Consider the following 16,744-nt stretch of genomic DNA (forward strand, 5'->3'; position numbering starts at 1 on the left):
ATAATTTAAGAAAGCTTACCATGCTGATGATTGTTGAAAGGTCAGTGCAGTTGAAAACAGAGCAGTGCAGCCTCACTCAAGGAGAAGTGGATCTTCATATACTCTTCATTTCTACTTCATTTATATTCTTCCCAGAAAAAAAAAATGCATATGGTGACCTGAAGCAGCCAATCCAGAGCAGGTACATTAAATTAGATGTTTATACAGAAACGAAAGTGAAAGTAAAACTTTGCTTGTGATTTCAGAAGTCTAAATCGTGTGATTTATTATATAACAATTCAGCCAGAAAAATAGCATTTTATTTTGCATTGTCCTTGTTACACATGTTATATGTAGGCTACATACTGTAGTAATAACATAAATAGATACAACTAGCCCTAAACCAAACCCTAATCCTAAACTTAACCCTATAGTAAGTATGCTGTTAATTAATATTGCTCAGTACTTATATAATACACTGTAACAAGGACACCTTGAAGTGTAACCCAAAAATATAAGCCATAGTATAATGAAAGGCAAGCAAAGATATTCTTGTTAACAGGGAAAGACAGTGGCATGACGCATATGAGGAAGTTTAGATCATGATTGGCCTCCTGCTTAACGAGAGTTATGTCAAATCTATGTAATGCTTTTGATTGTTTTGATAGCAATATTATGCAATCCCTCATATATTATATAGCTTTTTTTAGATGTATACTTTGTTTCACCGCTGATTGTGTTTTTTTCTCTATATATTTAAAAATAATCCAGTGGCCTACTATAATAAGTGCTATGGATAATAAATTAATCAAAAATTGGTTAAAATATAAAAAACACAGCACAATATTTTTTTGTTGCAGATTTTGCTATTTCTAGTTTGTTTTTTTAGGGCTTTTTGTTTTATCAGATGAGTCCTGGACCAACGGAACCAAGCAATGCAGAAACTGAAGGTTTTGCAAAAAGTACACTTCTTCAAATGTTTTACATATTTCTTGGTTCTCTTTAGCATCAATGCATTTGGCGCATTTTTTTCTGGTTGGTTCTGTTTTGTAGACGTTGTAGTAGACTTCATGTGAGATGTCAGGCTTCACATGAGAGATGTCAGGCTTTACGGGAAGTGCTAGGCTTCACGTAAGGTGCTTTGTAGCATTAAGGCATTTGCCTCTGCGCATCTGGAGACCAGCGCAAAACAAAGATGAAGACTAATGCAAATGAGATTCTCCTCTGTATAGCACTGGTCCAGATGACCCCGCCCCTGGCAGCAAAGATTTACATAAACTCCGCCTCTTTCATGATACTAGAACAAAAAACTAAACCATTCAGCTTCAGGAAGTGCAAATGGTGTCAAAAATCAATGATATGACAACTGTATAACCATATAACTGAATAATGGATTTGAAGTTTAGTTAGCTCAAAAAAAAGTCTAAAACATCTGATACACTCACACTATAGTGCTACAAGAGCAGTCAAGTTTCCACAGCATCGCCCACAGAGGAAACACCATAGACCTGTTAAGATGATTCAGTTTTCAGGTTTCACAGTGACAAACCACCAAAATAAAATTTGCATTACAAAATCTTTTAATTGTGATGATTGAAAACACTTTATGAAAACTTTAAGGAAATAAATTTTTGTAAATTTATCTCTATAACTAGTTGTCTTACCTTGTTGATCTGTCAGCACAAGGCTCCCGCCCTCATCTGATCTGTGAACAGCTGTTGCCCTTGTTTCCTGATGTTTTGCATTCTTAGTCAATTCCTGATCTTCTGTCGGCCCATCCCACAGGTAGCCCTTTAAACATTCACTAAAATTAGTCAATCTTTTCTTTGCCGATTTAACAAATTTTATTCTGACCAATGCTTTGCATCTCTTTCTCGGTTCAGAACAACAACAGAACAGAAATTGTGGTAACGTTACAATAAGGTTTTGTTTGTTAACATAAATTCACTACATTAACTAGTATACATTTTTCTTATGTGTCTCATACACATTAGACATTCATGATTCATATAACATGTTCTGAGTCCAGCAGTCTGTACATACAATATACATATAAACAACTGTTTCTCATGCACATTTTAAATAATTAAAGGAAATTATATAAAAAGAAAACAATTGCAAAGTTGGTCTTAAATAAGTCAGGGTTGTGACATTAACAATTGAATTGAGAAAGCCTTTTAAATTTGAATTTATGAGGAACTGAGATGAAACAAAATGCAAAGAAATTCATATAACTGGTAATACATTTCATTTTTCAATATGAAAACAACAGATTTAGGATATATCCAGAAACATTAGTTAATATGAACAATCAATTAAATACAATGTCAGTCATAGAACTTCTGTTTCATTTATAGAATTATTTACTACAATTTACTGATTGAAATATAATTTATATACAGTATTTTTCATTATGTTTATGAATTAACCAGTCTTGTTATTGTTAACTAAAACTGAAATAAAATTAATTAAAGCGACATAGAAATAATCACTCAAATCTAATCTAAAATTATAATGAAAACTGAAAATATAAAAATAAAAGCTAATTCAGAATATTGGTAGATCTGATATTAGTATGTAAATAACACTAAAATAACAGAATTTATTAATAATTTCCCAGAATGCTCTAATTTAGCCCAGAGTTTTAAAAATGTATAGCCAAAACACAATGCATACCTTTAAAATATGAAACTAGAGTTTGGCTCCATCAGGTACACACAAACACACACACGTACACAAGGTTTTTTTTGGGGGGGCAGGTTTTCCGCAACATATAATTGGGGAGTTTATCGTGTAGCTTATTAGAAAGCAATACATTTAGGCAGACTAATGCACAGAAATCCATCTGCATTCATGACATTTCTAAGAACATCACGGTAAAACTAAACAGACCACTTGCTATCGATGCCCTCGCCACATAACAAAGAAAACTACAAGTGCTCAATATATGATGTCCTTTGATGTTGTGTCACATCTATCGGGCTTCATTTCTGGCTAGACATTAATAGGTCCTTTGATTAGACCTCATTACAGGTACGTTACCTATGTTGTGTAACTTTTGTTCAACAGCACTGCGATAACACCTGTGCATGAAATTCAGCAGTGTGTCATATTGTGTATTGTTAATAAGATATCTGAACCAGTGGATTCAACCAAGTCAGCACAACCTGCAGAACCGGTGTGCCTGTGAAACCTATTCTGGTGAACATGTCATCTCGCTCTGATCACGCTCTCTATGGCTGAGCGGCGTTGACGTGGCATCAAAATGAGGTAAAAGAACATCAAAAAAGAAAGAAAAAAAAAACAAAACAGTGGACTTTTACCTCTAACCCTGATCCGCTGCTCCAGAAACCTTCTGCTAGTTTTACTGGAGAGCTATTTGGACCAAGCAGCCATAGTCTGAATATATCTTTACAACAAATACACTTGGGCTTCAAAAGGGCGAGACCTCCCTGTAAATATGTGAGCAACATGCATCCATTAGTACATCTACAAAATGCCCATCCAGCCCATTCTCTGTTTGTATTTTAATGGATTGTTGACTACTGTAGACCTTTTGCAGAAACAGTCAGTCCTGCTTTGGAGTCATGTGCGTTGCTCGATGGCACAATGCTGATTGAGGACGATTGTGATCACAGAAAAAACTGGCTCAAATCTTCCAACCTCTGGACCAGCAGCTCTCATGGGGGATCACCTCTCCATGAACATTTCGTTCTTCTCTCCATGGTTTCTTCAGGGTTGCACAAACAGACAGGAAAGCAGAGCCGTTCTGAAGAAAAGCGATGGTGCTGCCACTGCACAGCGGGAAAGTTGCGAGATCCATCGTTTTCCATGGAGGAATCATTGTCTACGTGTCAAGTTTGCCATGGACACACATGGCGTGGGAGATACTTGGGTTGTGACGTTTGTCACAACTGAAGCTGTGTGATTGCTTTGGCTGCTGCTGGCTTGTATCAGCAATTGCACACAGCTTGTTTGATCCAGCGTGCTATTGGGTCTTTCTCAACACGGGCTGCATCAAGGTCTGGAGCAGTTGTCTACCCTTGGCAGCAGACACTTACTCCAGCACCTCCATCATCTTCTTCATCATCGTCATCATCATCCCCCTCATCACTCCCCTCGGATAAGATCTGTTGTTGATGGAGAACAAACGCTGTTGCTCAAATAGATACACTGTAATAAAATGTTGACTTAATATTTTAATTTATTGAGTTATCTTTTTGCTTTGACTCAGTTACGTTTCATTTACTTAGAATATAACGTTTTGTTGGCGCAATTACATTTTACTGACCCAGACACTTTTTTAAAGTGGATTTATAAAAGTAAGGTCAGTACCAAACTTAATGTTCATTTAACCTAATTGTTCAACCAAATATAATAATTCATTAATTTCAGTTGTTCATTGCAACCATATCAAAAGGCAAAGAATTCTAAAACATAAAATAGTAAATATAAAATGTATGAAAACACACCTTATATAACACACTTTATTATCAATTTAACAAAGTGACAAAAGGACAGACCAAATCTCATTTTCAAACATTTAGTCTTTGTAATTCAGATCAACACTTGAATGTTTTTGAAAAACAATCCTGTCTGTAGTTTTTTTTTAAAATGGATTAAATAAATATAAAAATAAGAGCAGGTTGCAGAATATTGCACAATACAGTACAATGCAGAGTGTTTTAATTTCATTTAGGACTGTGGATTGAAGAAAACAATGCAATGCATATTTATGAACCTTAAATGTCTTATTTTTATTTATGCTGTCATAGTTATGGGGTGCATTTTCTCATCTAATACATAGCTACTTGACTAATAAATAAATGGTGATATTGAATTAAGTTATTATTTTATTATCTTACTTGCAGATTATCAATTTATATATAGCAAGTAAGTTTGAGTTATCCACCCATCCTTTACCCTGAGGAATCTGGCACACCCTCTTACATAAACACATTCTCTACAGAGGTGGGGTGAATATATAACAATAGTCTGAACTTTGATCTCAGCTTAAGGTGCCATGCACAAACTAAGAGTTAACTTAAAATACAGTATAGTTAAACTGTCCGTGTCTCTGCTATAATATGATAGCAGATGCCCTTACCATAGTGTCAGTTATTCCTACAAGACACATCAGTGCATATGTCCTTAAATGTATTTTATCTGCAGTGACACTTGCAATAGTATTATCTGTCTATTATCCTCAATCTATCTATCTATAAATCTATCTAAAGCTGAGTTTATACATACATGAAAGATTTAGATTAAGTGATATTTATTGCAACATCATGTCAAACCTAAAATCATACTTAAATGTGTGATTCGAAATAGTTGCTGAAAAGGAAAAGTTAAAGCTAAGGATGATAATATAATTTAAAAATGCAAACTTCTACTTCATGCTAAACATCATTGCACATCACTTCAAAAAGTTTTCACATAAATATTGACTCACACAAATTATTAAAAATGTGCATACTTGCTAGTTTGCAATAATAATAATATTTTACCATATACTTTTCTTGAAGGGAATAATTAATAAAAAATAAATAAATAAAAACTTATCATGCTGATGATTTGTTTAAGGTTCAGAGCAGCGTAGTGCAGTTCATGTGAAGTGGATCTTCATTGGTTATTTATACTCTTCCTACAGAAACTGCTCACACCTCCTCAAAGAACATAACTATGCAGCAGCCAGTCCGGTGCAGACACATTAGAAGAGATATTTTCACAGAAACGAAAGTGAAAGTAAAACATTACTTGTAAGGGGTTTCAGATGTTCTCAATTATATCATTTATCATGTAATAGGGGTTATGCGCAAAAGACTTCCGTATTCTGTTAACCGGGTCTCGTCGCTTCCGGTTCAAGCGTTTTGCATATGCTTAGTTAAATATGAAGCAGTTTTCCTCAAGATGCCTTCAAAGTAGATACCAATGATGATCATAACCAATGTCCATCACATATGCGGACTGATATCTAAAAGTTTTTTTTATTTTCATTCTTTTCACATTTAGATATAAAAATGGAATAAAACGTCAACAATAAAAACAGCTAGCTAGTTTAACTGATTATCTTAAAAGTCCATAGATATCGCTAATCAGTGTAGTTGTTTGTTTGTTTGTTTGTGTTTAACGCCATGCCAGCTTCTGTGGCTATTTTCACGGCAAGAAAATGTATGGCTGAATTATATTAATCCTAGTTAATATCAATTTCAACATTTACTTCATTATTAAAATCATGAGTTGTATATGAAGACTAACGCTAACAAAGATTAATGAACACTGTAACAAATGTATTGCCCTTTCTTAATTAATGGGACCTTATTGTAATGTGTTACCACTTACTTATATATTCTTTGTTTCACCACTGATTTATTTTTTATATTCTATTTTTATACAGTGTCTAAAGAATCTTTCAGTGGCCTGTGTAAGAAGTGCTATGGTTAGTAAATTCATCATCAATCATGGGCAGATAAACAAAAATAAACACAACACAATATGAATTTCTGTTGCAGATTTTACTATTTTTATTTAGATTTTTTTTTTTTACTTTTTTTTTTCCGGGGCTTTTTGTTTTGTCAGTTGGGCCCCGGACCAACCAAACCAAGCAATGCAGAAACCAAAGGTTTCACAAAAATTTCGCTTCTTCACTTTTAGCATCACATGCATTGGTTTTCTTGTGGTCAGTTCTTGGCTTTGTAGCATTTGTCTTAGACTTGAGGCTTTACGTGCAGGTTGTCAGGCGTCACACGGAGCAGACTGCACATCTGGACACCAGCACCAACAAATGGGTTTCCCCTCTGAATGGCACTGAGCCAGATGACCTCACCCCTGGCAGCAAGGATTTACATAAACTGCTTCCTTCATGATGCTAGAACAAACAACAAAACCATTGAGCTACAGGAAATGCAGATTGTGTCAAATATAAATTATCTAACAACTGAATAATTACTGAATAATGCATTTGAATGACATCATTGGATATAACATTGGGCGGTTTATTTTTAGTTCCCTGTCTTTTACAGTAGCTCAAAAAAAGTCTGAAAAATATATAATATACTCACACATTATTGTTACAAGACCAGCCAAGTCTCCACGGCATCTCCCACAGAGGAAACGCCATGAAATCTGTTGAGATTATTCCGTTTCCAGGTTACACAGTGACAAACCACCAAAATAAAATGTGCATTACAAAATCATTTAATTGCGATGACAGAAAACATGTTTTTCTAAATAATAATCATGATAATAATAATAATAATTGTGAGATATGTTCTCTATGCTGTCTTACCTTGTTGATCTGGCAGCAGAAGGCTGTGGAAAGGACAGATCAGTGGGTCTGTGTGTAATTTATACTGGTGCTGTCCCCGCCCTCATCTGATCTGTGAACAGCTGTTGCCCTTATTTTCATAAGTTTCATTTTCTCAGTAAGTTTCTGATCCTTCCCTCTACAGAAAGGCTTTGTTGATGTTTCTTACTGAATGACACAGCATTTTCTTTGAGCCTTTTAAAATGAATCTAACTCACTTTTACCTTTGTAGAGACAACACATGTTTCTGACCAGTTGTTTTGCATCCATTTATATGTTCTGAAATTTCATTTTACTCTAAACATTATTTGAGAATATTGAAAATTGGGTCTGGTTAAAATGCTCTCCTTAACACTATTTCCCAAAAATGACAACACAGAAACCTGAAAGTTCACATACTATCAGTATTAATAATCATTGTAACACTTTATCATCAAGTTATATTTGTTAACATTATCTAAATTGTTAGCATGAATTAATAATGAAGACTACTTCTACACCATTTAATCCTAAATTTAACATTAACTAATTTAAAGTTGTATCTGTTAACATGAGTTAAAGCACTGAAACTAACATGAATTCACATCAGAAATTAATAAATGTTGTAAAGGTGTATTTCTTATTGTTAGCTCACTATTAGGTAATGTAATAACTAATGTTAACAAATGAGACCTTATTGTTGCTTTGTTTTTTTAGCCTTTTCTTCAGCAAGGTTTCTGGTTGCACCAGGTTTTGTTTACTTTGGACACAGAATAAGCAAGTTATGTTTGATTCTGCTGCTGGTCTCTGTTTATCAGTCCTTACTGAGCAAAGTGGTTAGAAGGATAATGTTCATAAATTTGGATGATAGCAGTTCATCCAAAAATGAAAGTTACCATGTCATTTCCAAACCTTTATGAATGTATTTCTTCTGTGAAACACAAAAGAAGATTTTGGGAAATGTCTGTTTTTGCAGTTTGTAAACTGCATGTCAAATTGCTGACAAAAAGCACAGAGGTTCAAAACAGCAAATAATAAAATAACCCATAAACAACTCAATAAAACGCTCTCCCTCTTTTCTGTGAAGTATAATGACAGTATAAAAATTATACGAATTACTCTTTGGAATTTTTTGACTTATAAAAACTTTTTAAAAAAATTCTGCAGTTGCCTTTACATGTCCTCCTACAATATTAGTCTGGTTAAAACTTTACAATAAGTTTCCTTTTGTTAACAATATTAGTTGACATGAATTAACAATGCACAATATACTTCTAAAGCATCAATTAATATTAGCTCGTTAAACATTTATTAATACATTATCGAAATTAAAATTGTATCTGTGAACAGTAATACCCGAGTTAATGCGAACTAACAATGAAAACGTTTACAAAGATTAATAAATATAGTAACAAATGTACTATTCATTATTAATGTTATTTAATGGAATTTTATCAAAACAACGGGGCTTCGGGTTAAACATGCAGATGATCTCATTATCAAGTGTCTTTGTCTCAAGAATCGAGGAAGTAACATAAAATAACCATTTTAGAAAGCTCCTCTGCAGATTCTGCCACTCACTCTCTCTGTCATTGCATTCATTTCATGGACCATCATTTCTCAGAATGCTTTAATGAAGCCAAACATGACACAAAATTCAGAAAGAATTAAACTAAAGAATTAGAACAAAACACAAACAATAAATTAAAAATTGGGAAACAAACAAAAATAAACAAAGAACAATAATGAACTTTTGTTATGGATTTTTATTAGATTTTTCAGGGCTTTTTGTTTTATCAGCGGGCCCCCTGACCAGCCGAACCAATAATACAGAAACGAAAGTTTCACCAAAAAAAGGCGTAGGACAATACACTTCTTTACCTGGTTCATATTTGTAGCATTATTTAAACGCCAACAATGTGTCATCTAGCGTTTTCTTGGTTCACCTTTAGCATTACATGCACTGGAATGTTTTGTTTTTTTTCCTGGTTGGTTGGTTGTTTGCATTACACTTCCAACAAGACTTTGAGATTTCATTGTAGACTAGACAGCTCGTAGTAGACTTTCATCGTAAACTAAAGAGTTCGTAGTAGACTTTCAAAGCATAGTAGTTTCACTGTAAACTAGACAGTTCGTAGTAGACTTTCAAAGCATAGTAAATTTTCATTGTAAACTAGACATTTCGTAGTAGTACACTTTCATTGTCACCTAGACAGTGCATAGTTGGCTTTCAAAGTATAGTAGACTTTCATTGAAAACTAGACTTTCATTGTAGACTGTACAGTTCATATAGACTTCATAATACTTCTTAACTTCATAATAGACTTCATAGTAGACTTCAGATGTTGCATCAGACTTCATATGAATGTTGAAACTAGAAGTACTTCAAAGGAGACTCAAGACTTCACATAATATCACAGACTGCACAGCACTGAGGTGCTGACCTCTGAGCATCTAGACATCAACGCAAAACAAAGGTCATGGATCCCCTGAATGGCGCTGGGCCAGATGACCTCACCCCTGGTAGCATGGTTTTACATGAACTCCTTCTCCTTCATGATGCTAGAACAAACAGGAAAGCCATTTATCTATAGGAAATGCAGAGATTTTTAATAAAGTAGTTAAAAAAACTCTTATTATAGCACCTTTAAAGTAAGCTTCACAAATACAAGAGAAAGAAAGGCATAAACAATATACAAGTAAGCAAAGTAAAATCATATAAAAGGTATCCTGACAAATTGTAAGATTTATAAAAAAGGATTAATATCAATTATATGCCCATTACCAAAAAGATATGACTAAGTCATGTGTTTGAATGGAATCCATGGATGTAACATTGTAAGGTTTGTTTGTTTAGTTCACTAGTGTCTTTAACAGCAAACCCCCCAAAAATCCAATATACTCACACATTAGTACAATGAGACCAGTCAAGGTTCTGCAGCGTCTCCCACAGAGGAAACACCATAGACCTGTTAAGATGATTCAGTTTCAGGTTACACATTGAAAAAAACACCAAAATAAACATTGCATTACAAAATCACTAATCTGTGATGATAGAAACGCTTTTTATATAATAATTTTGAGAAGATTAATTTAGAACTCTATACAGTAACTAGTTGTCTTACCTTGTTGATCTGTCAGCAGAAGGCTCTGGTCTGTGTGTAATTTATACTGGTACACATGCTTGATCTGTGAACAGCTGTTGCCCTTGTTTCCCTAAGTTTTGCTTTCTGACCTTCTATCTGCCCATTGCTCTGTTTCTCAACTCCACACCTCGACTGGGACCCATCTGATCTCCCAGAATGATTTAGGTGTCTCCCTCATTCAACAAACTAAGAGGTTGATGAGCTGAATCAGGCGTTTTAATTAGCAAGACATCTAAAACATTCTGGGAGGTCAGTCCCAAGGACTGGAGTTGAGAAACATTGCTTTACAGGAAGGGTTGCTTTCTTGGTAAATGACACAGTATTTTTGTTTTTAAACATCCAACATCTTTTAAACATCTACTAAAAGTCACTCTTATCTTTGCTGAGACAACATGTGTTTCTGACCAATTGCTTTCACTCTTTTTATGTTCAGATCACTGAAATGCTTGAGAATACTGAAAACATGGGCTGGTAGAAATGTAGGTGGGGAAACTTGAGTGTAATGTGATGCTTAACTTGTGACTTTAGTGAATCATTTAGAGCTTTGCACAGCTCTCCACGCTGTTTCTCAAAAAAAATTCTTACATATTTTCTTTGTAATTCCCTTTTTTTTTTTTACTTTTCAAATCATGTCCATGTTTTTGTGTGTGTATATCTTCACATAACAAGTGCCACCAAAGTCACAAAGTAGAACAAAACCTGCTATGTTCTGCCCTTAGGAGCAGGATCATCTCAACTCCATCTCCTCTAACGAAACAATCAACACAAACATATCAAGATCACCAAATGGGATTGCAGTTGATAACAATAATGGGGTTGCAGTTCATAAACTTTGTACTCCGAAAATGTACCTGAAAGACATTTAACTGGTGCCTCCTGTAATTTATTTGGACAGATCTTGCCCTGGAATGATCTCTACACCCAAATCTAATCATGATTGATAAGAGACAAACACACGCAACAGGGCGGCTCCTGTGGTATCAGTGATGTTTACAGCTCTGGCTGTGTGAATGGTGACAAATACCTGTTCTGCTCTTAGTTTCATTTCTTAGTAAGTTTCTCATTGCATGCACTAATGTTTTTATGACTTGTAGACTTTATGGATAGGGATGGGCAAAGTACATCATATTATTTAAGCCCTTTACCAAATTTACTAAATTTGCATAATTTTAAATTAGCAAAATGTTAAATATTGAACCATGATGATACATCATTTAAAGGCATTGCACAACTCAATTTCTCTGCTTCTCAAAAATTGACAATAGCTCATGTAATTACTCAATGCAAGTAGTTTGAGTTCAAACACCACTCAGTATGCATATTTATGTATGTACACATATACAGTATATACACACTCTTCAAACAGAAACATTTATAGAGGTAATCAAATATAGCTTTTCATCACAATTATCTTATTGTTAGCTATGGTTTAGTTATTTATCTGTAGTAATTAAGGTACTGTTCAGTTGACTGGAGTTTTTAATTCCAGGTGCCATCTGCTGGACTGATGCAGTAATGCAGCTTAGAACTTTTTGCTCCCAAAAAGTGGGACAAATGAACTTAAAAGTCTGCATTTAAGGAGCAAAATAGATTTATCACATTCAACACGATGATAAGTTCACGATTATGTTTTATTCTAAAACAATATGATACATATAATACACAAACAAATTTGTCATGATAATAGGGTAAAATAGATTGTATTTGTTGTTACACATCAGTTTAGGAAAAGCAAACCATTTCAACCAGACATGGAATTCATCAATACATTAAACCTGCATTCAGCAGTCAGATTCAGACACAAATAATGATAAGCTCAAGAAACACGACTGAGCGAAACATTTCACATGGCATGACAAACATAAAACACGTCAATCAATTTCAACTTTAAATTATAATGGAAAGAACTTCACTGTGTCATTGTGGCTAAAGAACATCAGTGTTCTGGGTCACTCAGACATTTGCCACAAACAACAATGGATTGTGTGGAAATAAACTAACCTAATAAAAGAAACTTAACCTTTTCATGCCACTCATGCCATGTGCTATTGATGAGGGGAATTTAAACCAAGACCCAGAAGACTTAAACTCATGCAGACAAGGATAATGTTTAGAAGGACCACAGGACTCCACGCCACTACAGCGGATAATGCAATGTAACAAACTTTACAGCTTGCAACAGGCATGGCTTTGATTCGCCAAACGACTCCACATGTAAAGTCCAGTTCTGAAATATTACTAACCCCAGAGATTCTCCAGTGAGCTTGACAACAAATTCTCAGATAAACTATGCTGATCAGACTAAAGCAAAACCAATAACTCTGCTCACTGATCAGGGACTCCAGCGTTTTTGGTTTTGCATGAGGACTTTCTGAGAAACTGAAAAAGCCATAGCGAAAGAAGGTCCTTCAAAACATTTTTCCTCTCGCAAAATGACAAAAAAAAAGTTATTTTTGTTGGATTTAAAACAAAAAAGAAATAAGAAAAAAATAGATAACCTTGGGCAAAGAAATATATTGTAGAAAAGGAAAGCTAAGACAGGTGCAGAGTGTTTGATGGTTTCTCCCCAGTTTCCAGCTGTCACACACTTAAAAATTCTAAGAGGAGTCTCTAGCCTTTCCATTGGTTCATACATACCATCTCACCCCTAACAGCCTCACTAGTGCTTGGAGAGCTCATTGGATAACCAGTCCAGTCCTTCATAGAGTCCAGTGCCCTGTGTAGCGCAGGTCGCTTGGACATACCACTGCAAGAAGCCCAGACAGAAAAAATAAATAAATAAATCAACAAAAAGAAAAAGAAAAGCAGACCACACTCCATTCACCAAGTATGTTAGAAAAAAGGTACGATGCTGTCACTGGGGCGATACCTTAAAGGTGCTGTATGTACGTTTTTGACTCTACTAAAGCATAAAAATACCATAATATGTTAACATACAGCACCTTTAAGGTACAAAATCTAAAAGGTAAATCTTTGTACCTTATTTACCCCTAAATGCTGTATATTAGTATCTTCTAAATGGGTACCACCCCAGTAACAGGTTTGTACCTTTTTTTTTTGAGTGAGCATGCACTTTAAAATTTTGATTTTAATCACTCTTTAAGAAATAATTGATCTTTTTTTAAATGTCATGTAAACACTTCAATCTGTATCAGTCAATTTTTGAGAAGTCACACTAATAGGGATGTAACGATATCAAAATCTCACGATAATATCGCGATGTGAAGTCCACGGTACGATGTTTATTGAGATATTTAAAAAAAAGACAAATGAAGGATTGGGAAAAGAAATGTTAGCTAAGAAAACTTAGGTTAGAAAAAAGTCAGTGAATTGACTTGTACCTGAACTTTAAAGGGGACTCGACCCTCTTTTTATTTGTGGTATACAGTCTCAGTCTAAATTACATTCACATTGGTGTTTTAGGAAGCCAAACAAATTAGAATATAATAATAATAACAATGACAGTAATAGCCATATATTGTAAAACAACTGCACTGTAAAATAAATGAAAATTAATATTTCATAGGTATATTATTTTTGCTTTACACTACAGTAGGGAAATTACAATACTTCTTTCCTAATTTCTACACTTGAAAGAGATATTTTGAATTTGGACTGCATTTAAACCGCTAGCTGTCAGCAATTCATACTGCACTTTTAAGCTTTTATTTTGACAGAAACGGCAGTAGACCGTAAGTGTAAGTAACAGGCTTACAAAAAACGCGTCTCACTACAAATCTAGTGAAATGCTGTAATCATCTGCCACGAAAATAAAGCCTAAATGGTGGCTGTTGCGTTCCCAAACACGCGCTAAACTCACAGCACGTGCAATAAACGAGTTCACTGCATTCACTGTGAACGGAGACGTTTTGAGCCGCAGAAAACGCCAAATGAAGTGCGCGCTTTGCTTTGAAACACGCAGTGCAAACAGACTTGATGAAGGGATTAAGCTATATTGTGCTTTCGGTTTTAGTTCGTCTGACAGATACCATGTCAAAGCATAATGGCCCAAAACACAACTTTAAAGACCTTTTATGGTAGAATAAGAAGTTTAAATATATATTTAAAAACAACACTTTTTGCCCAGAAGAGCGTTTCATATCGTCATGTGACCACGATAATATCGAGACAGTTTTGGTATCGTGATATTTCGATATTGATAATATCGTTACATCCCTACAGACTAACAAACCAAGATAATGTGATAAAAGCAATAGTAGCAGCGTTTTTGTCTGGCATATTTACTTCTGTTCACGAGTTCAGTGTTGGGAAGATTCTATTTTTTATTCTTTGAAACAAATTAATACTTTTATTTAACAGGAATGCATTACCATGGACGAAAAGTGACAGTTGAGACTATTCTATTATTCAATTTCAAATAAATACTGTTCTTTTGAACTGAAAAAACTCTCTACAAAAAGTTTCCACAAAAATATTAAGCAGCACAACTGTTTTCAACAATGAAAATAATAAGAAATACTTCTTGAGCAGCAAATCAGCATATTAGCATATTTCTGAAGGATCATGTGACACTGAAGACTGGAGTAATAATGTTGAAGATTCAGCTTTGCATCACAGGAATAAATTGCATTAAAATGTATCAAAATAAAAAAACTGTTATTTTAAATTGTAAAATTATTTCACAATATTACTGTTTTAACTGTATTTTTGATCAAATAAATGCAGCCTTGGTGAACATAAGAGACTTCTTTAAAAAAAAAAAAATCTTAGAGAGTATGTAGTGCATGCTGGTGTTACCGTTCTACTGCGTAGACTCTGCAGCCCAAGTTTGTCTGTGAGTTCACTGACAGCCATGGCGTTAGGCAGATCCTGTTTGTTTGCGAAAACCAGCAGCACGGCGTCCCTCAGTTCATCTTCCTGCAACTGCACATACGCACAGGAAAAGACACTGATGAGGCAACTCAACCACATTAAGCAAACAAAACACTTCCACAAATGTCCTGATTCATTGCACTTGGTTGCCATTTGAGAAGATCACAATGATATATGCTACCATTTTAGAAAGCTCCTCTGCAGATTCTGCCACTCTCTCTCTGTCATTGCTGTCCACCACAAAGATCAGACCCTGAGGACAAAGGGAAAAACAGAAAGAGCTATGAGTCTCTGCAAGGACTATAATAAGTAAGTGTGCCCTTATATTATTTTGCATGAATACACATCAAGACCATACCTGTGTGTTCTGAAAATAGTGTCTCCAGAGAGGACGAATCTTGTCCTGGCCACCGACATCCCACACGGTGAAGCAGATGTTCTTGTATTCAACAGTCTCTACGTTAAAACCTGCCCAAAAGAAATGCAGTGATATACAATACATTCAGTGGAATAGTTCTGCTTTTTAATGAAACACTGGCTGAATGTTGTGGTGTAAGACAGGACACTCAGGCAATCACTGAAGCCACATGTATGATGACAGCCAGTGGACGTTGACATATCATAAAAGGAGACAAGTACTACAGTTTCATAAAAATTACCAGAGGGATGATACGATACTCATATGACTCAGAACACAACACAAGACAATGACCTCAATCTACTCATGAGATCTGCTTTGAGATCATAGTCAAATCAAAAACAGTCCTGTCCTCTTACCTATGGTTGGAATGGTGGTCACAATTTCTCCTAGTTTGAGTTTGTACAGTATTGTGGTTTTGCCGGCAGCATCCAGCCCCACTGTAAAACAGCAAGAACTCATGATGAGAATAAGGTTTCTAAATATATAAGAAAGAAACAGAAGTCACTTCTCTTAAAAACTCAATGAAGAGCTCATGTCTTAAATGGCCAAGGATATAAACTACACTGTATTATTCCAGTAAACAGACTTTACTAGAATATAAACCTAAATATGTACCTAAAAACCATATCACTCTATGGCATACTACTATATGTAATATAATAAACCATTTTAACTGTACTGTACTATATTAGTTAAAACACTACAGAGTAGAGCTGCACGATTAATCGTTAAAAGATCGAGATCGCAATTCAAACACCCACGCGATCTAATTGACCTATCGGTAAGCCCCTCCCCTCGAACGCAGATGAGCCAATGGCAGTCGAGTATCATCTAAATGACAACGATTCTCCCTATTAAACGTTCGAAAAAGTCTTACCGAAACATTCAAATCTGCTTTCGTGCTGTCGTTGACAGAGAGAGCAGTTACCATGTTTGGGTAAGAAACAGCTTCACAAACAGTCTTTTCAACCACAGTATTATTTCTGTCTTGAAATAATTTATATATTATCACAGAAATACTGAGATAAAAGTTTTATAGTTCGGATATAAACACTGATGTCTATGGTAGCGATCAAA

The 16,744-nt window shown here is 34.9% G+C and overlaps 1 protein-coding gene and 1 long non-coding RNA gene across 2 annotated transcripts in view; both read right to left on the bottom strand.

Moving 5' to 3' along the window:
• Positions 1-6,488: 6,488 nt before the first annotated feature.
• LOC107710391 (uncharacterized) lies at positions 6,489-7,343 on the bottom strand. The gene is made up of 3 exons (XR_001636594.1): positions 7,271-7,343; positions 7,044-7,107; positions 6,489-6,850 (listed from the first exon to the last, which is right to left on the bottom strand). It is a non-coding gene; the product is annotated as an uncharacterized LOC107710391 (long non-coding RNA).
• A 4,683-nt stretch (positions 7,344-12,026) lies between these two features.
• Positions 12,027-16,744, bottom strand: part of LOC107710392 (ADP-ribosylation factor 4-like) — a 10,592-nt gene continuing 5,874 nt past the window's right edge. The window contains exons 2-6 of the mRNA XM_016515156.1: positions 16,024-16,104; positions 15,605-15,714; positions 15,428-15,499; positions 15,172-15,297; positions 12,027-13,159 (exon numbers count right to left, since the gene is read on the bottom strand). Of these exons, the coding sequence (XP_016370642.1) occupies positions 13,073-13,159; positions 15,172-15,297; positions 15,428-15,499; positions 15,605-15,714; positions 16,024-16,104 (476 nt within the window). The 3' untranslated portion in view covers positions 12,027-13,072. The remainder of the gene's footprint in view (positions 13,160-15,171; positions 15,298-15,427; positions 15,500-15,604; positions 15,715-16,023; positions 16,105-16,744) is intronic.

This window comes from Sinocyclocheilus rhinocerous, unplaced genomic scaffold (assembly GCF_001515625.1).
Source record: "Sinocyclocheilus rhinocerous isolate Xijiao unplaced genomic scaffold, SAMN03320098_v1.1 scaffold717, whole genome shotgun sequence".
NCBI lineage: Eukaryota > Metazoa > Chordata > Actinopteri > Cypriniformes > Cyprinidae > Sinocyclocheilus > Sinocyclocheilus rhinocerous.